General features: G+C 41.7%; 1 protein-coding gene across 3 annotated transcripts in view; it reads right to left on the bottom strand.

The window, feature by feature from the left end:
- Nucleotides 1-4,560: 4,560 nt before the first annotated feature.
- EFCAB2 (EF-hand calcium binding domain 2) overlaps nucleotides 4,561-19,697 on the bottom strand; it is a 39,921-nt gene continuing 24,784 nt past the window's right edge. For 2 of the 3 annotated variants that reach the window (XM_045008896.1, XM_045008895.1), the window contains 5 exons: nucleotides 15,224-15,296; nucleotides 9,561-9,640; nucleotides 8,552-8,594; nucleotides 8,385-8,451; nucleotides 4,561-5,025 (listed from right to left, as the gene is read on the bottom strand). In XM_045008896.1, coding sequence (XP_044864831.1) covers nucleotides 4,910-5,025; nucleotides 8,385-8,451; nucleotides 8,552-8,594; nucleotides 9,561-9,640; nucleotides 15,224-15,296 — 379 coding nt within the window. In that variant the 3' untranslated portion in view covers nucleotides 4,561-4,909. The remainder of the gene's footprint in view (nucleotides 5,026-8,384; nucleotides 8,452-8,551; nucleotides 8,595-9,560; nucleotides 9,641-15,223; nucleotides 15,297-19,697) is intronic. The other variant, XM_045008894.1, reaches the window with a different exon arrangement.

Here is a 19,697-nt window from a genome sequence, read left to right as displayed (position 1 = left end):
CGGCCCCTCCCTGCAGCCCCTGGCCAGGGTGGGTCTGCGTCCCATCCCAAGTGCCCCTGCAGCCAATGGGAAGCTGCAGGGGCAGTGCCTGGGGCTAGCAGCACATGGAGACTCCCGGGCTGCCCTGCCTAGGAGCCCCAAGTAAGCACTGTACCTCTCTACCCCCTCCTAGAGCCTGCACTCCCACCCCCAGTTCAGAGCCAGCACCCAAACTAAGTCCCAGAGCCTGCACCCCTCACCCCCTCCTGCACCACCAAAGCCTGCATCCAGCACCCAAACTCCCTCCCAGAGCCCAACCTCTCACCCGTTCTGCACCCCAATCCCCTGCCCCAGCCCAAGGTCTGCACCCCAGACCTCCTCCCCTCACCCAAACTCCTTCCCAGAGCCTTAGGCAGGTGGGTGGGTGGAGTTTGGGGGGGCAGAGTTGGGGGGGTGGGTTATGGGCACCACCAAAATTTCTACAAACCTGCCACTCCTGGGAGTGGATGCTAATGTTCTGCAGCTGGTTGGCAGGAAGCCATGAACAAGTGTTTGTGGGGAGCTGTGGAAAGTGGGAGTAAAGTCAGGAGCAGGCATTCATTGGGGAATAAGCACTGGGAGCATTTTTGGCAGCTGGCAGGAGGTTAGAATCAAGAATTTGCCATTGGGGACGGGGGGGCAGGGTTTAGCAGCTGGAAGAGTTTGTCCACACTATGAAAAGGGACCCTAAAGAGGGACAGGGATGCGGGGTGGAAGGGCAGAGAATTGGAGAGAATATCCCCTCTCTACCATGGAGGGCATTCAATGGTCCGATGTGATATAGGCCAATGCAGGATAGAAAGGGGATAGATGGGATGAAAAGGTAAGGTGGGATGGATTCAGTCTTTGGACTGGTGCACCGTCCTCGTGCGCATCTTCAAAAGGCCTGTTTTTGACCTGAGAAAGGTTTATATTGGCCAGAGCCCTGGACAGAGGACGGATGAGGTCTCTTTCTAGAGTGTCTGTTCCTCCTGTGTGAACCCTCCTGCCTATTCTAGGCTGGTAACTCCTTGGCGGGGGCTGTGGTCTATAATGCCTTCACTAGTTGTCAGGGGTGTGAAGGCCAAGGGACTTTAGGGTGGCCCTAGAGTCCTTGAGGCTGTGCAGATGGGAGTCAGTCTTTTCTGAAGTCTGACCTTCAAAGGGGAGGTCCTGGATGGTCTGATGGACCTCATAAAGGAGACCAGAGACCTGCAGCCAAAACTCCTCCTCATGGCCACCCCAGTCACTGCATAAAACCACGTCTGCTGTGTCCAAAGCTGTTTGAAGAGACGCCCAGGAAATTAGTTTACCCTCCTCTACTAGCATGGAAACTCCACGTGAGAGTCCAGACGTAGGAGTTTGGTAAACTTTGTCAGGGCCCCAAATGTATTAAAGTTATAACTGCTGACCACCGCCTGATGGTTAGTGATGCAGAACTGCAACTACCCTGTCGAGTAAACCTTTCTCCTGAAAAGGTCCAACTTTTTGGCCTCTTGACTTTTCGGGGAGACCCCTGGTAGCCCTGGCTCTCACACTGGTTGGCCATATCCACTACTAGGGAGTCCAGCAGGGGGTGCATATACAGGTGTTCGTACCCTTTGAGGGGACAAAGTGTCTCCGCTCAGACCTTTTCATTGTGGACAGCAACAAGGACGAGGTCTGCCACAGTGTCTTAGTGGCTTCACTGATGGTTTTGATCAGCAGCAGCGTGATACAGGATGGCCTGGGAAGGGAAAGGATATTGACCATCATAAGGTCAGTCTCCTCCACTACCTTCTCTGTTTTAATATTGAGATTCTGAGCCATCTGTCTCAGCAGCTGCTGTAAGATCCTGCTGTCCTCCAGGGCTAGGCAATTGATGTGCAGGCCACTGCCACATCCAGGGAGGAGGAGGACAAGAGACTGACCGGTACAGGAGCCTGCTCTCTGCCCTCAGCTCCTCTGGTGTCCCAAGGAGCAAGGACCATTGGTGCCACAGTCGGAGCAGCAGCCAGAGCCACAGCTGTTGATGCCACAGTCAGTGCCAGAACCATCGACACTGGTATGCAAGTCGGCTGGGTCACTGTTGAAATCCCCAGTGTCAAAAGTGTGATCAGAGGCCCAAAGGACGCCAAGACCACTGATGCCGATCTGGAACTGTGGCTCTGCCCCTGGCTTTCATGATAGGCCCAGGGCATCCAGAATGGCCACTGAGGAGCTTGCCACTGGACCGGCCATGGTGCCAGGTAGGGATGGCGGTCTCGGTGGGAGCAGCACCTCCTGCTCCTACTGGAACATGATGACTCTGCTTCCAACTCTGAGGTCTCTGATTGGGACAACCATGAAGAAACAGAGTCCCTCGGTGCCAGTGATGGGTGCCACAAACTGGGGGACCGGAGTGGCTCCTCCATGAGGGCAGCTGGTGCCAGTGGGGATGCGCCGGGGATGGTGCTCACATAGCCATCATCGCCGGCTTGTCCATGGATTGCACTGGGGCCTGAACCTCTGCCAGTGACCTCTCCTGTCTTGGAGGGGAGGCTGGTGCCATAAGTGCCAGAAGGCCCAATGCTGCCTCGAACGCCTCTGGCGTGGAGGGGAGCTGCAGGTCTTCTTGATGGGAGGCCAGTGAGCGATGAGGGTCCGGACTCGACTGGACCCCTGCTGGGGCAGGAGTTGACATGACCCGTGGTGATTGGGCACTGGATGGAGGGTTACTGACCGCCTGGTCCTTAGACCTGGTTGGGGAATGGTCTCTATCTGACCTCTTCTTTTTGTGTGGCACCAGGGTTTGAGACCAGTGCCTCACAGAGGTCAGGGTTCTGTGTGCGGAGCCATGGCGGTGCTGAGGGTCTCTAGAGGAGTCCTTCCTCGGCACCAGCTAACGCATCGAAAATGCCAGCGCACTGTGCACCAACGAAGCGGTGCTTGGGGCTGGCTCCCCCACACCAGTTTTTGACTGAGGCCAAAGCGCTGCCTCCATGAGCAAAATCCGGAGGCGCTGATCTCTGTCCTTTAGGGTCCTAGGGCGGAACCCTCTGCAGATCTTACAACACTCTCTACGGTGACCCTCACTGAGACACTTCACGCATGAAGTGTGCGGGTCACTTCTGGTCATAGTCCTGCCACAGTCTGTACAAGCCTTAAATCCCGGGGACAGAGGCATGCCCCGGTACCAGGGGAATGTTTGAGGGAGAAGCCCCACAAAGGAAACTTATGAAGCTATTTACACTAACTATACAAATAAGAACTATTCTACAGATGCTCCCCAGGTTATGCAAGAGCCGACTCACGCAAAATTGCACTTACAGAAAAAGTTCCATAAGCAAGAAATAGGATTTTCGAGGTGCGGAAATTATTGCGTAATGTACGGGTATACGTTTCCGACTTACGCAAAATTTGAGTTACGCAAGGCTTTCTGGAATGGAACAATTGCGTAAGTCGGTGGGCGTCTGTACTACTATATATACTAAAAAGAACACCGTGAAGAACATGTGCTTGCTGAGGCAAGAGCAATGGGGAGCTCCATCTAGCTGTCACAGGCGGTAGAGAAGGAACTGATGGGGTGGCGGGTCGGCAGGGTCCTATATTGAGCGCCATGAAGGCACGACTCCAGGGGCGCCCACGCCGACCCCATGGCTACTGCTGGAGAAAATCTTCTGGCAGTCGTGCATGTGGTGCGCGCACACCTGATTGGAATTACCATGAACAAGCACTCAAAGAAGAACCCTATGTTCTGTTCTCAACTTTCCACTGACACTGTGTGAGATGGTCAAGTCATTTCATGGCTCACTGCCTCAGTTTCCCCATCTGTAAAAAGGTTTTATATGCGTAATATAGGAATGTTCTGAGTTTTGCTCAATTAATGTATGCTAAGTGCTTTGAGATCTTTAGATGAAAGGTGAAACGAGTGAAAAATACTTATTCTGTAAGCTTCCCAGAACAAGGACCATTTCTTTCTTTCTATATGTATCATAGACAGAACCAAGCTTACTGTTGATGCTTAACAAATAACTGAGATAAAAGTAAAAAAAATTGTAAGAGCATAACCTTTATTCACAATGGCCTCCTCAACTGTTCTTCCATAATTTCCCTGTTGTTACAAAAAGATTTCTGATTTCCTCACCATTATCTTTCCATTCAAAATTGAGCATAATTGTTATTTAAAAGACACACTGTTAACCTAAATGTGAGGTCTCAATTATTTATGTTAAAAAAGGGTGCATTTTTTCTGTCAATTCCCATATTAACAGAACTGTTTTAATGATTTATTTTATTTTACATTTAAATTAGCAGCATTTTTTGGATTTCCCTGCTCTGTTTAAAACTGAGGCAAAATACTGTGTACTGGTGAATGAGAACCCGAAATGGAACTGACTAGTTTCATTGCGTAAGGTGAGTAAAATACAAAAAGTAAAAAAAAATAAATGTTGATAATTAGAGTTGTAAAATACTTTCAATTTTAAGTGCTATTTTAAAATAGAAATGTTATTTTAAATATAAAAGTTGATATTGATAGTATCCCTTTAAAATTTAAAATTTCAGCCATATTAAGAGCATCGCTGATCTGCTTGCTATCTTGATCTGCAACAGTCCCATTTCCCCCCTCACTTTTTCAAATGTAATTCTAAAATCATTTCTTGTTTCTTATTTGTCCTCTTTTGTGTCTCACTTATACATCTGAATTCCATGCTTTCCATCTCTCCTCTTTCCCATCTCCTATACAATACTTCTTTCAATAACCCTTTTTCAGACATCTTAAATGTTTCTTGTGTTCAAAGATACAAAATCCAAGGAAATGCTTTCACGAAGATTTTATTGGCATTACAAACACTGTGTCAGATTCTGATTTCTGTGATGCCACTGTATATCCAGACTAACTCCAAATTTACGCTGGTGTAACTAAGTGGTTCATTAGTTCTACAGAATAACCCTAATTTTCATCTACTACCATCATTGTAATATAATCTCTGTAACGAACAGTATTTGTTTCAGGATCTACAGCAGCAGACAGCATCTCCTCCATTTCTTCCTGTGTAAAAGGTTCACCTGCAAGAGGACAGAAATGTCAACTGTTTGTCCTGATACTATATATTACTCAACCTTATCCAATAGACTTAGTGTTTGGGCTCTCCCTTGAAATCCTTTTGGTACTCAGACAGAAGACAGGCAGACCCAGGACCCAATTCTTTCACTTACACCAGTTACTTGCAGTATTGTTGTAGCTGTGTTGGTTCCAGGATATGAGACACAAGGTGAGTGAGATAATATATTTTATTGGACCAATGTTGTTTGGTGGAAGAGACAAGCTTTCAATTTTCACAGTGCTCTTCTTGAGGTCTGGAAAAGGTCACTTTGTGAAAAGTGTTTGCCCAGGGGTGATAAAAATAATGATACATGACAAAACCACTTTATTTTATGTTTATCATTTTTCTAGGACTTCCCCCTGTAATGGGGAGTGATTTCAAAACAAAAGCTCTAGTCAATCAGGATGAATTCTCTTATAGGCAGCATCTTTTTTCAGGAACATAGGAATGGCTCTACTGGGTCAGACCAAAGGTCCATCTAGCCCAGTATCCTGTCTTCTGACAGTGGCCAATGCCAGGTGCCCCAGAGGGAATGAACAGAACAGTTAATCATCAAGTGATCCATTCCCAGCTTTTGGCAAACAGAGGCTAGGGACACCATCCTTCCAGGAAACCTTCCACCATTTCACTAGCACCAGTGCAGCTAAACTGGGATAGTAATAGTGGGACTGTTAATGTAGACAGGGCACAGCCATTTTCATCATGGCTGTACCCTGTCTACACTTGTTCTCCCACAGTTGCTACCACTGGTGGAAGAGTGGCACTGAAATTAGTGAAATGGTTGGAGATTTCCTGAAAAACATTAGCTTCTGATTGTCCAAGGAACCGTAGATCTTTCCTACATTAGCATAACACATTTTCCAACTAGATACAGGTACTTTGGAGGAATGATTTTATTCCTTCTCCCTGCACAGGATGAACGCCCCTCTGGTGAGCAATGCACTGTATGCATTAAACTCCTTCCTTCAACAACAGCTACACTAGAGATGTTTAAAACTCTCCCATCTAAAACTATCAGAGTTTGTTTTCCATAGACAATACTTCTGACACAATAGAAAGTTCTGTGAGTATGAGCTGAAGTTTTTCACAGATCACACATTTTTCTAAATTCTCTAAATTAGAACCGAGAATAACTTTGGTGCTTTATCATTTAAAATCACCGTAATATTAATTTTAATTTGTATATTAAGATATCTGAGAATTTGAATTCATAGACTGTTCTATTTGTGTGTGATTATTTGAGAATTTTAAAATGCTTATCTGCCAACATTTCAGCAATAACATACAAATGCCCTGAATAAGGCTGATAACTTCCATTATAGAATAAAGAGAATATTATTCCCAATTCTACCAGTCTTTTAATATGTATGTATATGTGTGTGTGTGTATGTATATGTGTGTGTATATATATGTATGTAAATAAACATCCACATATTCAGTCATAGATTGATCTTAACACCAAAGGCAAATTAGGTTGTAGATGGAGCGGTATTTTCTCTACTACTGTCCTGTTAGGGAATCTATCTTCTGTTTTCAGACATGCTGTAAGAGCTTGAGCTTTGAATCACTCCACATGCTACCAGAAAGAGTTGTCAGTAACTGTAATTCTTCAACAGTGTTGTCTACATATTCACACTTGTGGGAGAGAAGCTCCTAGTGGAGCCTGAAGGGAAAAGTGAATTATCAGAAGACACTGCTCCCTCATCCCAAGAAATGTTTGTGTGCCTCAAATCCACCATGAACAGCATCAAGGCTAACTCAGGCAGCCCTAGAACTGAGACACTGAAAAAGAGTCAGTTACATCCTCCAGATCTGAAGTAGATCTTAGTCTATTGGTTCCCTTCCATGAAGAAGGCTCTCTTCCATGAAGAAGAAAAACAGAGGCACATTGGCACAGATGGACCATCACTGTCTCCCAAGAGAGGGAGAGCCTGAAAGAGGAACCAACATTTCAAATCCACCCAGACAATTCCTAGATCCACTGTGATATTTCCTCTTCCCTCTCTGTGGTGGCACCGAGTCCTTCTGTTCAGAGAACCTCTCTGAGCCCCTACACTTGAGGGCAAAGAAGAGCAGAATCTAGACCTTCACAAATGTCAAAACCAACTGAAAACCCTGATCCAAAGAGAGGTCAGTACGTTGGAGGCTCCTTCAGTGCTAAGAGAGACTCCAGAACTGAGGAAATTGCCCTGGCTGTACCATCTGGTTCTTGTCTGGGAGGAGGCACTGTCCAAGTTCACAGCAGTAAGGATGTCTTGGCACTGAGAGACTTAGATGATAGAGCTGGCCTCCTAAATGATTGAGCATAGTGTTCCACTGAGCTGGTGCCAGAGAAAGGACAAACCACAGCACCAAAGTCTTCTGTTTTCCTCCTGCAGGTGGCTTAAGAACTGATGAGGGACTACTGTGTCCCTGCCTGAGAATAGGGCCCTGAACCAAGGAAAGGCCTTGGAAAGTCAGGAGTGAAGTATGTTTGTCTTTTTGAAGTCAAGGCATAAAGGGCTTGCATCCGACGAAGTGGGTATTCACCCACGAAAGCTCATGCTGCAAAACGTCTGTTAGTCTATAAGGTGCCACAGGATTCTTTGCTGTTTTTTCAGATCCAGACTAACACGGCTACCCCTCTGATACAAGGCATAAAGAGTTGCTATGCCAAACAACCCATACAACAAATACAAACACTTCAGGCAGCAGATATGTGCATCAAACTCTGGGAAGATGGAAGGGCATAAAATACACTGCTTAAATCTGGTCCTTTTGGGTTGGACATAATGCCTTTGAACCAGAAAAGAGATGGTCCTGCAAGAAAGATGTGCATTGGCACAGAAACTACCTAAACAACCTACAGTTCTAAACAACATATTAACAGAAGATCTCTGGTTAAAAAAAAGTAGCTCCTCATACACAGAACATAGGTCCCTATATCTACGGGTAGCCATGGAAAGGAAAGAAATGAAGTGGTTGGAAACTATACAACCTCTTATAAATTTGACTATTTGATGCCACAAAATGGTGCTCATCTGGGCACTGATTTTCTAGAAAGTTCTGGAAGCTCAGTGGTATCAGGATCTCTGTCACAAGTGGAAATATGCAGATGCCATCTCAAAGAACTGTTCATGATTATTATTAATGTAATTATTAAATTGTATTATTTTTCAAGTGCCAGAGGTATATATGACATGGTACAAACAGTTAAAAGAGATAATAACATCCTTTCTCTGGAGAAGTTGCAACTGAAAGGTTTTGTTCTGCAGCATTTACTCAAGTGAGTATTCTTTTATTAAATATAAGTTTTATAAGTTAATTAGCAAAAATCTTTACCTTCTTCAGTCATATATTTGACTAACTCCTCTTTGGTAAGATGTCCGCATTTATTCGCATCTAAAACCTAAAGAAAATAAATAAATAAAACCTTTTGGTTTTTAAACTTACTGAGTCAAGTAACTATTTCCCCCTTAACTAGATGCTTTAAAATTGTGGTTACAGACCTCAAAGGCACGTAAAAGTACATCTTCTGGAATAGGCCGGTATCTGAAATAATTGAATTAGAACAATTAGTGCCACGACTTGGAGAGCTATGCAGTTTTGGAAGCAGGACCTCACAACAGTAACAAAACAATACACAAATAAATCCTAAACACTAAAGAAAAAGGAAAACACTGAAATTAAAATTTACTTACAAACACACTTGCAGCTTGCAAGTTATGTGTGCTGCAAGAATATATATGAGAGGAAACAGTGTAACCCAATCATGCAGAACTACCTGTCACTGAAGTCAGTTGGAGTTTTGTATGCAAGAGAACTTTGCAGCATTGGATATAAAACAATGTGGTTCACAAAACTTAAGTAAAGACACTCCCACCTTTTTTTAAGAATAAAAATAAGTTCATTACAGGTAATACTGTTACAATGAAGGACAAATGAAAACACATCAAGGCCACCTGTAACTGAAAAGACCACTGCATGTCTCTGACTAGTGTGTATATATAGCTTTCTAGTTTCAGAGCAGTTAACCTTTTAGACTGCTAATCATGTACATTTACTGTGCATGGCAGTTATTTTGTTAATACATTAATATGAAGCTGATTTATGTTATTAGAAACACACTTTGTCTACCCATAAATAAAACTCATGTTTGCAAAACCTGATGATTAAAGACCTTTATTTTGATAAAATCTCTTTAGAGACACACAAAATCAGATTAATGGGAAGTTTATTTTGATTCACACTATAATAGAGAAGCAACAAACTATCATAATTCACAGTGACTATAAACTCTGTGATATTATTTGTGGTTTTAGTGACTGTAAAACATATTTTTAAATTAAATCAGTTTGAACTAAAATGCTCATCACTATCAAAATCAGAATTAAAAAAATCAAAATATTTACTTTTTCCAGTTACATAAAGGCATACTTGATATCTTTGGTCAAAATCAACCACCCATGGATCTGAACCAAGCTACAACACAGGAAAAAAAATCTATTTTTCCATTACCTTCTTTCCATTAATACTTTTGTCATCATTGGAAGAAATTTTTCCAAACGAATATACCCAGTAGGTTCTTCTTCTTCTACCTGATATGAAAACAGAAGGATAGTAAATTTAAATCTTAGATAACACATTAGAAAACTAAAAAGAGAACCAGAGAACCAGTTGGCTTCTGCATTAAAAAATAGCAGTGTTAGATTTTGACTAGTCCTAAAGTTGCCAGGCAGGAAAGAAGTGGTTGGATCTATAAGACCTCGCTCATCCCCAAGCGGCCATAAGTAAAGTGGGTGAGTAGGGGCAGAACCCAGCCAGACATAGAGGAGATGTAAATTGCACTCCACTCCCATGTAGCAAGAGGGGAGCATGGGTGGAAGTAAGCTGCACTTTCAGTCAGCCCATTGTAGAGCAAGAGGGGAACAGGAGACTCTGAGTCACAATTCTTTTCCATGGCTCCCTGTCAGGTGGCACGGCTATTCCCCAGGCCATACGCAGGGCTGAGCATAAAGGCTCAATCTAGCCTATAATAAATAAATAGTAATGATACATTATATGTAGTAGTTAATTGATTATGCTAGGTGAATATTACTGGGTTTTGTTCTCAAGAGCGTAAGGCAGAAAATCTAGCATCTAACTAAGGCCATGTTTACACTATGAACTAGGGAGTATGATTCTGCTGCTCAAATGTTTGCTAGCTCTCATGGAGCTAGTGTGAGTATAAATAGCAGTGTAGCTGTGGTACCATGGAGCAGTGGCAGTGGAAGCACGTCTTAGCTGTGCCAAATACATACTCACCAGTTTCAGGCAGGTTTGTACTCAGCATGGCTAAGCCGTGCCCTCCACTGCTGCTGCCCATGCTACTGCAGCTACACTACTATTTATACCCCTGCTAGCTTGATGAGAGCTAGCCCGGGTGTGTATATGTGAGCAGGGGAATTGTACCCTCTAGCTCATAATGTAGATGTAGCTCAAGAGTGTGTGCCAAAGAGTGTGCAATAATAGATTTTTCACTTTAATTTAACTTTTTCTAAGCAATTTATGTAAGTTTTTTATAACTCACTCATCATCACAGCATCTGAGTGAAATACTTGTGATCAAATAAAAAAATTAAAAGGAAGAGACTATAGCCCCAGACAAGCTACAGTGGGAGCTCTGAACGATTCAATATTGTCCTCTAGTGGTTAGAAATTTGTGCAAAATGCTCAGTAACCGATACTAAGTTATCGTACAAAGTGTTTTTAAAGATACAGTATACTCTCCCCCAAAGACTGAATGGTTGTTTCCAGGTATTTTACAGCCACACTGTGCTGTCAAGGGAGAGGCTAAAGTGGCAGAGGCTCTCAATTCAAGGCAGCCTAAAACAGACAAAAGGGTGGGGGAAATGACCAAAGAAAAGGCTTTTCTTGCCAACCAAGTATATTAATGAAAGATTTTCTACACACCGTAGAAAAGACTACAGGGACTTCTAGCAGGGATCTCACTGCATTCCTACACTTCCATAGGGGTCAAACAGCATGAACAAAAAGAGTTCCTAATTGTTCAGGAACATGCCTGTGTTGAAGACTTCAAGTTTCACTCCCAAAAGGAACACTCTGGGCTACATTGTGCCCACCTTTGTATAGGCACAGAGCAATGGGGTTTAAACCAACCCCATATGGGGACAAGACACACTCTCAGTCCTTGCACTCTTACCAGGCAAGAATAGAAGAACTCTAGCACAGGCAGTGGTTCCAAATTCCTCAGGAAAGAACGGGGCAAGAAGGCTCCTGCGGTCCTTTTTTGCATGATCAGTGGAGTTGGGCCAGAGGAGGGGACATCACATGCAGCACCCAGTTAAAGCATGTAGCAGCAGCTACTGTGTGTACTCTCTCTATTCTAGCAGCAGCCACCAATGAATAGTCCATCTTCATCCCCCACCCCTTCAGTGCAGACAGTGTCTTGAAGCTACAGTGTTGCCCTCTGTCTGCTGTGCCTTATAACAGAGAATCTTTTACTAGAAAATGAAGCTGTTCTACACATGAATAAAACTGTCTTTGATCATTACAGGGTTGTTTATTTTAAAGCTGAATTCACTGCAAAGATGCAATAAAATGGATGGCAAAAATTAATTTCCCTCTCATGACATAACAGTTAGTCAATAAACTGAACTATTTCATGCTTCACAAATATTGAGACAATGACTGTAGTAAGGGTGTTTTATGAAGCACCTATGTTCCAATGGGCTGTAGGTCAGGAAACCAAAAAGACAGAAGTAGTAATGTGGTAACTATTTATAGGAACTATACAGAGACATCTTATATTATACATTAACTAAGGTCCCAAAGGGCACATAAAGATCATACTGCAAATAAATCATGTTTAAAAGCCAAAACCATTAGGCCTGATCCTCTCAGGTGCTGAGCACTCTCAATTGCCATTTCCACCAATGGGATTTGCAGCTGCTCATCATAGGGCTAAATGTGGTCCTAATTTTCAGACTGGGAAGAAAAAAACATAGCTGCTCCAGAATCCACAATGTAACAAAAACATGTATATGTGACTTACAAAATAAAGTATTAGATTAGTCTCTCTTAGTAGGTTTACTGTTTGCATTTTATCCCAATGAAGCATTTCCTGGTAAAAGAAATCTTTCATCACTGATAATGGACCTGCTACTGTGAGGTGATGAGCAACCTCAACTCCTACTGACCTCAAAGTGAGGGAAGCACCCCCCAATTCATTTGCACTGTAGGCCCAGAGGTGTCTTGGGTTTTTCTCTACTCTAAAATGCAGAAAGACTGAAAATAGGTTCTTTCCCTAACACTGGCCAGGTGGTAATGAGAGGCCAAATAAATGCTTTGCTTTAGGTCCTTCAAGTTTTTCAGATGTTTATCTTCATCTTATCCACCTTCATAGTCACTCCTACCTTAAAATTGCTTTTTCACTACAATTTCATCTTCTTGCCTGTATTTTTTTGCTCTCTTTATGGGGGCTATGACAGTAATAACTACTGCGGGGTGAAATATTTAAAGCATTATTATACTCATCTATCTACTCTAGGTTCTTCTGTGATCTCCATTACCATAGTATCTGAACACTGCACAGTCTTGTGAGTATTATTACTCTAACCCCTGCTGTGATACAGGGAAGTACTATTTTCCCCATTTTACAGAAGGAAAACTAAGTGATTTGCTCAAAGTCACACAAAGTCTATGGTGGAAAAGGTTTGGATCCAAGGTCTCCAGAGTTCCAGGTCAGTGTCCATCTTTCCTCCATCCCCTTCCACTTCTATTTTGTAAATCTTGGACCAGGGTGGGGAGATTTTCTTTTATCAATAAACAACAATCCATGTGGTTATTATTATTTTTTTTGTATTATTTATATTTTGGAGCACAATTTCTCTTTCATCAGACTGTCTTCTACTTCTTGGTTGAAGATAGGAGTTGGGGAACTCTGCTAATAAGGGGAGCAAAACCACAGCAGGCAGGCTGTAGCACACAAGACAACTTTCTATTCTGCTGGTTCTTTGCACTTTCTCCTCATCTAAAGAGCGGAGTCAGCTGGGCCAGGGAGTGAAACCACTGCTATTTGAGACTCTAGGGGAGATGGAGTTGGCATACGGATAAGAGGCAGGGATAGCAAAACTTTTTGGGTGGGAGCCAAACTCCAGCATCATGATGTGTGTGGTTGATATATATACCTCAGGCTACTTCCAAGGGAAGAAATCCTCCAAAATCAAGGGATCTTTCCTTCCCCTGAGGTGGCATTTCAACCTAATATCACCTGCAAAGAGAATAAGAGGAGGCTGTGGTGGGAAATATTATTTCTGCTGCTGTGTCCCAAACTCTGGCTCCACCCTATGCATCATCACTGTGGTGACCCCAGCTTCCTACTAGGAAGTGAAAGTAGAGTAGGAACTGAGCGGACAAATTACAATCTAAAATCAAAGTGTTCAAATAAAAAATAAAAAAAAATTGGACTGGTGTTTACCAGTAGAAGTTTCCTACTCCCTGCACTTAATTAGGGGAGTGGGAACTTGGATTTATAGGATGAAGTAAATGAGCAAGAAAAAATTACTGACTAGTTACTGTGCATCTTCAAGAGAAAGCTTTGGACATTCACACTCATATGACTGGCGTTTCTGGAACCTTCTAGAAAGCCATGTCTGTTGGGGCTCCAAAAGCATCACCTCATGGCACTGAACATTCAGCACCAGGTTATATACCGAGCTGCAGCTTCCAACTATCTCAGTTTTTTGTTGTCTGCAGCAGAAAGCAAAGGAACTAAGTTGCTTGTTCAGACCATTGCATGAGAACTCAAAACCTCCTGTTTTGTAAATAGCTAGACTGTAGAATATTACTCCCTTTAAACCTGAATTTAGACTTGTGGGATGCAATTTTTAGTTTCAAAATGTATTTGGACCAAATTCTGCTTAGTTATACTAGTACAACTGCATTAATTCAGAAAAAAATCAAACTCCTTTAAATGTTATATTTAAGAATAAAGATTGCATAGCAACTTTAGGAGAAGACAATGCTGGGAGAAAGGATGAAGACTCAAAGAGAATCAGGAAAAAAAGGGTTGGAATGAGGAGGTTGAGCCATTTAATATTGGTAAAGGTACAGAAGTTCAATGTGCTGAGACATTCTTAGCATCAGCATAATCAGATAAACTGGTTTAGTAATCCTATTGTCTCTAACTTTCATACTGTTCAAATAATTGTGACCTAGCATTACAGAAAAGGCAATACAATGTTTAAAAGCCAATTAAAACAAACATTAAAGTTATTACAAACCCACAAAAAGGGGAAAATCACCATTGAGAGTACAATCATATCCTTAGCTCCCCCAGTTATGTTGAACTGCTGAAACAAAGGAGGGCGCACTGAAATAGACTAAATAATGCATCAGACGTGAAATATGTAGGAATCGTGAGGGTCAGATGAAGAATACATGGCAGGTCTTCCCTCAGAAGCTTTTTGAGGTTAAAGTCACAACCTCAATACTATTTCATGAGTTAATTGGTATTGTTCATTCTGTTTGGCCTGATTGTGTCAAGAAGTTAATACAGTTGGGGTTTGTGTAACCTGATCAGTTTGGAACTCACTTTTTTATTTTTCCATCAGCAAAGGAATATTTTTTCTTGGTTCTTGACAAAGAACTTCCCCACCCCCTGGGCACTGGGTCACAGTAACCATCCTTGGCAGAAGACAGAAGGTACTTCCACATAACACTTTGGAGCAAGTCTCCCAGACCAGGTTGACTGACTTGAGGTTGTGGGGCTTGCACTTTAAAAATAGCTGCATAGGCAGCGCTTTGAAGCTGCAGCTTGGGTTGGAGCTTGGACTCTGAAACCTATGGAGGTGGGTGGGCTTCAGACCCCGAGTTTTAGCTTAAGCTGTAACTTCAAAACGCTGTCTATACAGCTATTTTAGAGCACTGGTGTAAGCCCCGCTAGCCCAAGTCTGTCAGCCAATGCATAGCCATACCTGGAAAGATTCCATCAGTGTTTCTCCCATATCAGCCTTAGGGGTTGCTCAGGGCAATCTGAGGGATTCCCTTGCTAAGTGACCTGTCTCCATAACATTTCCAGCCTCTGGGAAACAAGCTCAGGTCTCCCACACAGCAATGCAGAGATTAAAACTTTTGTAAATTGTAAGATTGAAGAAAAATTACAAAAGACAAACCGCTTACCTCTGCAAGCATATCATGTAATTCGCTCTCACTTGGGCAGCATCCTAATGACCTGATGATTGTACCAATCTCTCTGAAAAAGAAAACATTTTTGTCAGTAAATCTAGAGTACAAGAAAACCTATAAAAGCAGCAAAGAATCCTGTGGCACCTTATAGACTAACAGACGTTTTGGAGCATGAGCTTTCGTGGGTGAATACCTACTTCGTTGGATGCAAGAAAACCTATGGCAGTTATATAGAGTACAAGAAAACCAGCTATCAATCCAGAGCAAGTGTCGGGGTAAATGGGGAGGATGGTGGTTTATAGTGAGGCCTTAAAACTAAGATCCTATTTGTTTATGTGGCCATTAAAAATCTCATGGCACTTTTTGAAAGAGTATGGGTTTGCCCTTTGGCCTTAACCCAAAATCTCCTCTCCCTCTGTTGCAGTGCAGTGTGTTGTATGCAGATTGCTTCCTGTCTGCAGTTCTCTTTCTCAGTATGGCTGGATTTCAGCAGGGTCTATATTTATACTGTATACCATAGTTAATAAAGCCCTTGTGATCCATTGAGATGAAGAGTCCTGTATAATTGTAAAATGATTTTAAAGTTATCCATAAAATATAAATGTTACTAGAGGTTCAAGGTGGGTGCAGCATTGCTGAGTGAGCTTCATCGAAGTTGAAAACACCACTACATGGTCAAGATTACCAGCCTGGCTCTATGTTGCATGCACACATTAGTGGTTCAGGAATGGAAGAACATACTATCAAATCTAGTGCACTTGTTATGAAGTTCCAAATAAAATTTATGACCAAACTGGTGATGCCTCAAATAGAAACATAAATTAAATATCAAGAGATGCTATCTGACAAATTTAAAAGGGTGTCACAGTGTGCATATGAATTCATCTGAGGTTTCTTGAGGTGAAAGATGGGCAAACTGATTTGAATTGATTAAAAAAGACCCAAACCACCTCAAACTTAATTTTTTTCCAATTTTGAAAAAACTGTGAATATAAAAAAATATATCCACCCATCTTTGCACTTCCCAGTTGCATCTTAGGCCTTGTCTATATTAAAAATGCTTTGCCAATATAGTGATACTGGTATTGCTATACCAACACAAATCCACCCCATGTTAAGTGCTAACAGAGGGTGTTTTTCTGCCAGCATATTAACACTTCCTCCCTGGACAACATTAGCTATACTGATAGAAGAGTGCCCTTGTTGGCATAACTGCGTCTATACTGGGGGTTTGGCTGGCAAACCTATGTCAACTAGAGAGTATGTTTTTTTCACATCTTGACTGATGTACAAACTTTGTAGAGTAGAGCTGGCCTAGTATCAGAAGAAAAAAGAAATACTGTAAAGAAAACTTCTCATGATATTTCTGGTGTGATGTAAACCAAGAAACACAGGAACTCTTGTGTGTTTCTTGAAATTTTTCCAGTCCAATTCCAGAGCAAAGAAGTTCAGATAACCTTGCATAACATCCATGCTATAGGATGCTTAAACTTTTGAGGTTCATCCATCACTGCCAGTGCATCTAACAGACAATTAGAGTTTTCTAGTGGAAGTTGTAGTATGAAAATAAAACACTTACAAAACAATCACATTATTACAGTAACACCCAAAATGTGCTAGGCACTGTACAAATGTAGAGGAAGACACAGTCCCTGAAGAGCTTACATTCAAATCGCACACATGATGAAAAGTAACAGCAGCAGCAGCAGATGGGAAATAGTAGGATGGGTGGACAAGGGTTGTAAAAATAAGGCCATGTAGTTTGTTTTAGGTGTCCAGGATTAAAAGAAGTTAAATGCCAGGTTCTAGTGGTGGCATAGGGTAAAGAAGCTTTAAAGACCCCAGCTGAATCACTATCTTTCCCTGCCAGCCTCCCCCGCCCAGTTGGTGTACCATCTTTGGCTTCTGCCAGTGTAGTTTCTAGCACACAGAAGTGACGGTGACTCTAAGCATAATGCTCACCTACTTGATGAATCTGAGTTAGTGAATAGATATATATTCAATGCTCATCTAGTTAATCTGAGTTTATACTGAGGTGAAATATAATCCTAATCTCATATTTATCAAATGAAGTGTAATATTTTGCAGGACAAACTTTGCATAAATCACAAAAAAAAATCTTTATAATTTATATTGTGAGGAGAAGAAGAGCAGAACATCTTCTAGTGCAAAGCTTGTTTCTTTTTAGTTTTGTATGTACATGCTTAAAGGTCAGGCCATATATTGGTATTGGCTTTCTGCAAATAGGTTAAAATCTCTCCTTGTCTTCAAGGGTATCTGATGTTCCAAGAGATAATATTCATAATGCTTTTATGACCATGGTTAAGAATTGTGCTGTACTGCCACCCTCTGACACAACATAATCACCTATTATTATTAATGTGATAAAACATTGAGATAAAAGAAATTGCATTTATGAATCAGGGAAGGGTTAGTGAAGAAATACTGTTAATGATTTTTATAGGGTAATAATTTTGACATGAAGTAGTGAGTTTGTTACATTTAATAGACCTTCTAACCTCCCCTTGCATATCTTACGGTTTATCATCTCAAGAAAGAAACTGTCAAAGAAAAGTTTATTCACATCATTTTATTGTCCCAGCATTTCCTTCAAAATAAAATGAAGATTTTAGCAAACTTCACGGTGGGTAGCATGCTTTGACCACTGTCCATTGGTCAAATACTGACCAATACTGTCTCATTGTTTCCTTGTACTCCCCCGCCTGTCTGTATCTATCTGTTGTCTCGTCTTATCCTTAGATTGTAAGCAACTTGGGAGAGGGACTGGTATTTTTTGTGTGTGCATGCACATGTGCAGTGCCTGTCACAATGAGGTCAGGGCTCCTACGCACTACAGTAATACAAAAAAAATAGCAGAATATACAGAAGCAAATAACAGCTAAAATGAGCACCTAGTAGATAGAAATATCAAGAGGAAAAAGAAGACTAATTTAAAAGCTCTTTCCTAGCCAGGTCAGGAAAGACAGCAAGGTGTAAGCTGATTTCCTCATTGGTATTCAAAATGAAAGAACACACTTTTCTCAAATACTTCTACAGAAGCATGAGTAGCTACAAAGGCTATGGCTACTCTACAGAATTTACAACAGTGCAGCTGCATTGATGCAGTTGTAATGCTGCTAGTGCAGACACTGTAACCCTACAAGAGCGAGCTCTCCCATTGACTTAATTACTCCTGCCACTGCAAACTGCAGTAGCTATGTCAGTGGGAGGAGCTCTCCCATTGACACAGCACTGTCCACATCAGCGCTTAGGTCAGTATAACTTATATTGCTCTGGGGGTTGGTTCATTCATACCTCTGAGCTACAAACGTAACTTATACTGAGGTAAGCTGTAGTGTAGACATAGCCTAAGTTGTACATGGAGACATATCCTACAATTCTGCAGATCCAGTTCAACCGAAAAATTATTTCATTTGATGTCTGAGGAAAAGCCAGAATGTCCTAAACTTGGAGAGCTTAGTAAATGTGCATTGCTGAAAAAGTACTGATTTAGGTCATCAGAATATTAAGAAATTCAATAACAAAGACTGTGCAGAAAATATAAATAGATGACTTAATTACTAACTCTCTGGATCTAGATCAAAGAGTAATACTAATTTAAAACATTTTTAGATGGTTATATCCAATAAATATATAATTTATAAATATAAATATATAAAGGAGATCCAGTGGATATAGTGTATTTAGATTTTCAGAAAGCCTTTGACAAGGTCCCTCACCAAAGGCTCTTAAGCAAGTTTCCCTAGGATAACAGGGAAGGTCATCTCATGGATTGGTACCTGGTTAAAAGATAGGAAACAAAGAGTAGGAATAAATGGTCAGTTTTCAGAATGGAGAGAGGTAAATAGTGGTGTCCCCCAGGGATCTATACTGGGCCTAGTCCTATTTAACATATTCATAAACTATCTGGAAAAGGGGGTAAACAGTGAAGTGGCAACATTTGCAGATGATACAAAACTACTCAAGATAGTTAAGTCCCAGGCAGACTTCAAAGAGCTACAAAAGAATCTCACAAAACTGGGTGACTGGGCAACAAAATGGCAGATGAAATGTACTGTTGATAAATGCAAAGTAATGCACATTGGAAAACATAATCCCAACTATACATATACAATGATGGGGTCTAAATTAGCTGTTACCACTCAAGAAAGAGATCTTGGAGTCATGGATAGTTCTCTGCAATCATCCACTCAATGTGCAGCAGCAGTCAAAAAAGCAAACAGAATGTTGGGAATCATCAAGAAAAGGATAGATCACAAGACAGAAAATATTATATTGCCTCTATATAAATCCATGGTATGCCCATACCTTGAATAATGCGTGCAGATGTGGTTGCCCCGTCTCTAAAAAGATATATTGGAATTGGAAAAGGTTCAGAAAAGGGCAACAAAAATGATTATGGGTATAGAACGGCTTCCGTATGAGGAGAGATTAATAAGACTTCGAC

Source organism: Mauremys mutica, chromosome 3 (assembly GCF_020497125.1).
Source record: "Mauremys mutica isolate MM-2020 ecotype Southern chromosome 3, ASM2049712v1, whole genome shotgun sequence".
In the NCBI taxonomy this organism is placed as follows: Eukaryota; Metazoa; Chordata; order Testudines; family Geoemydidae; genus Mauremys; species Mauremys mutica.
Note: the sequence above shows the minus strand (reverse complement) of the source record. Positions and strands in the feature narration are given on the sequence as shown.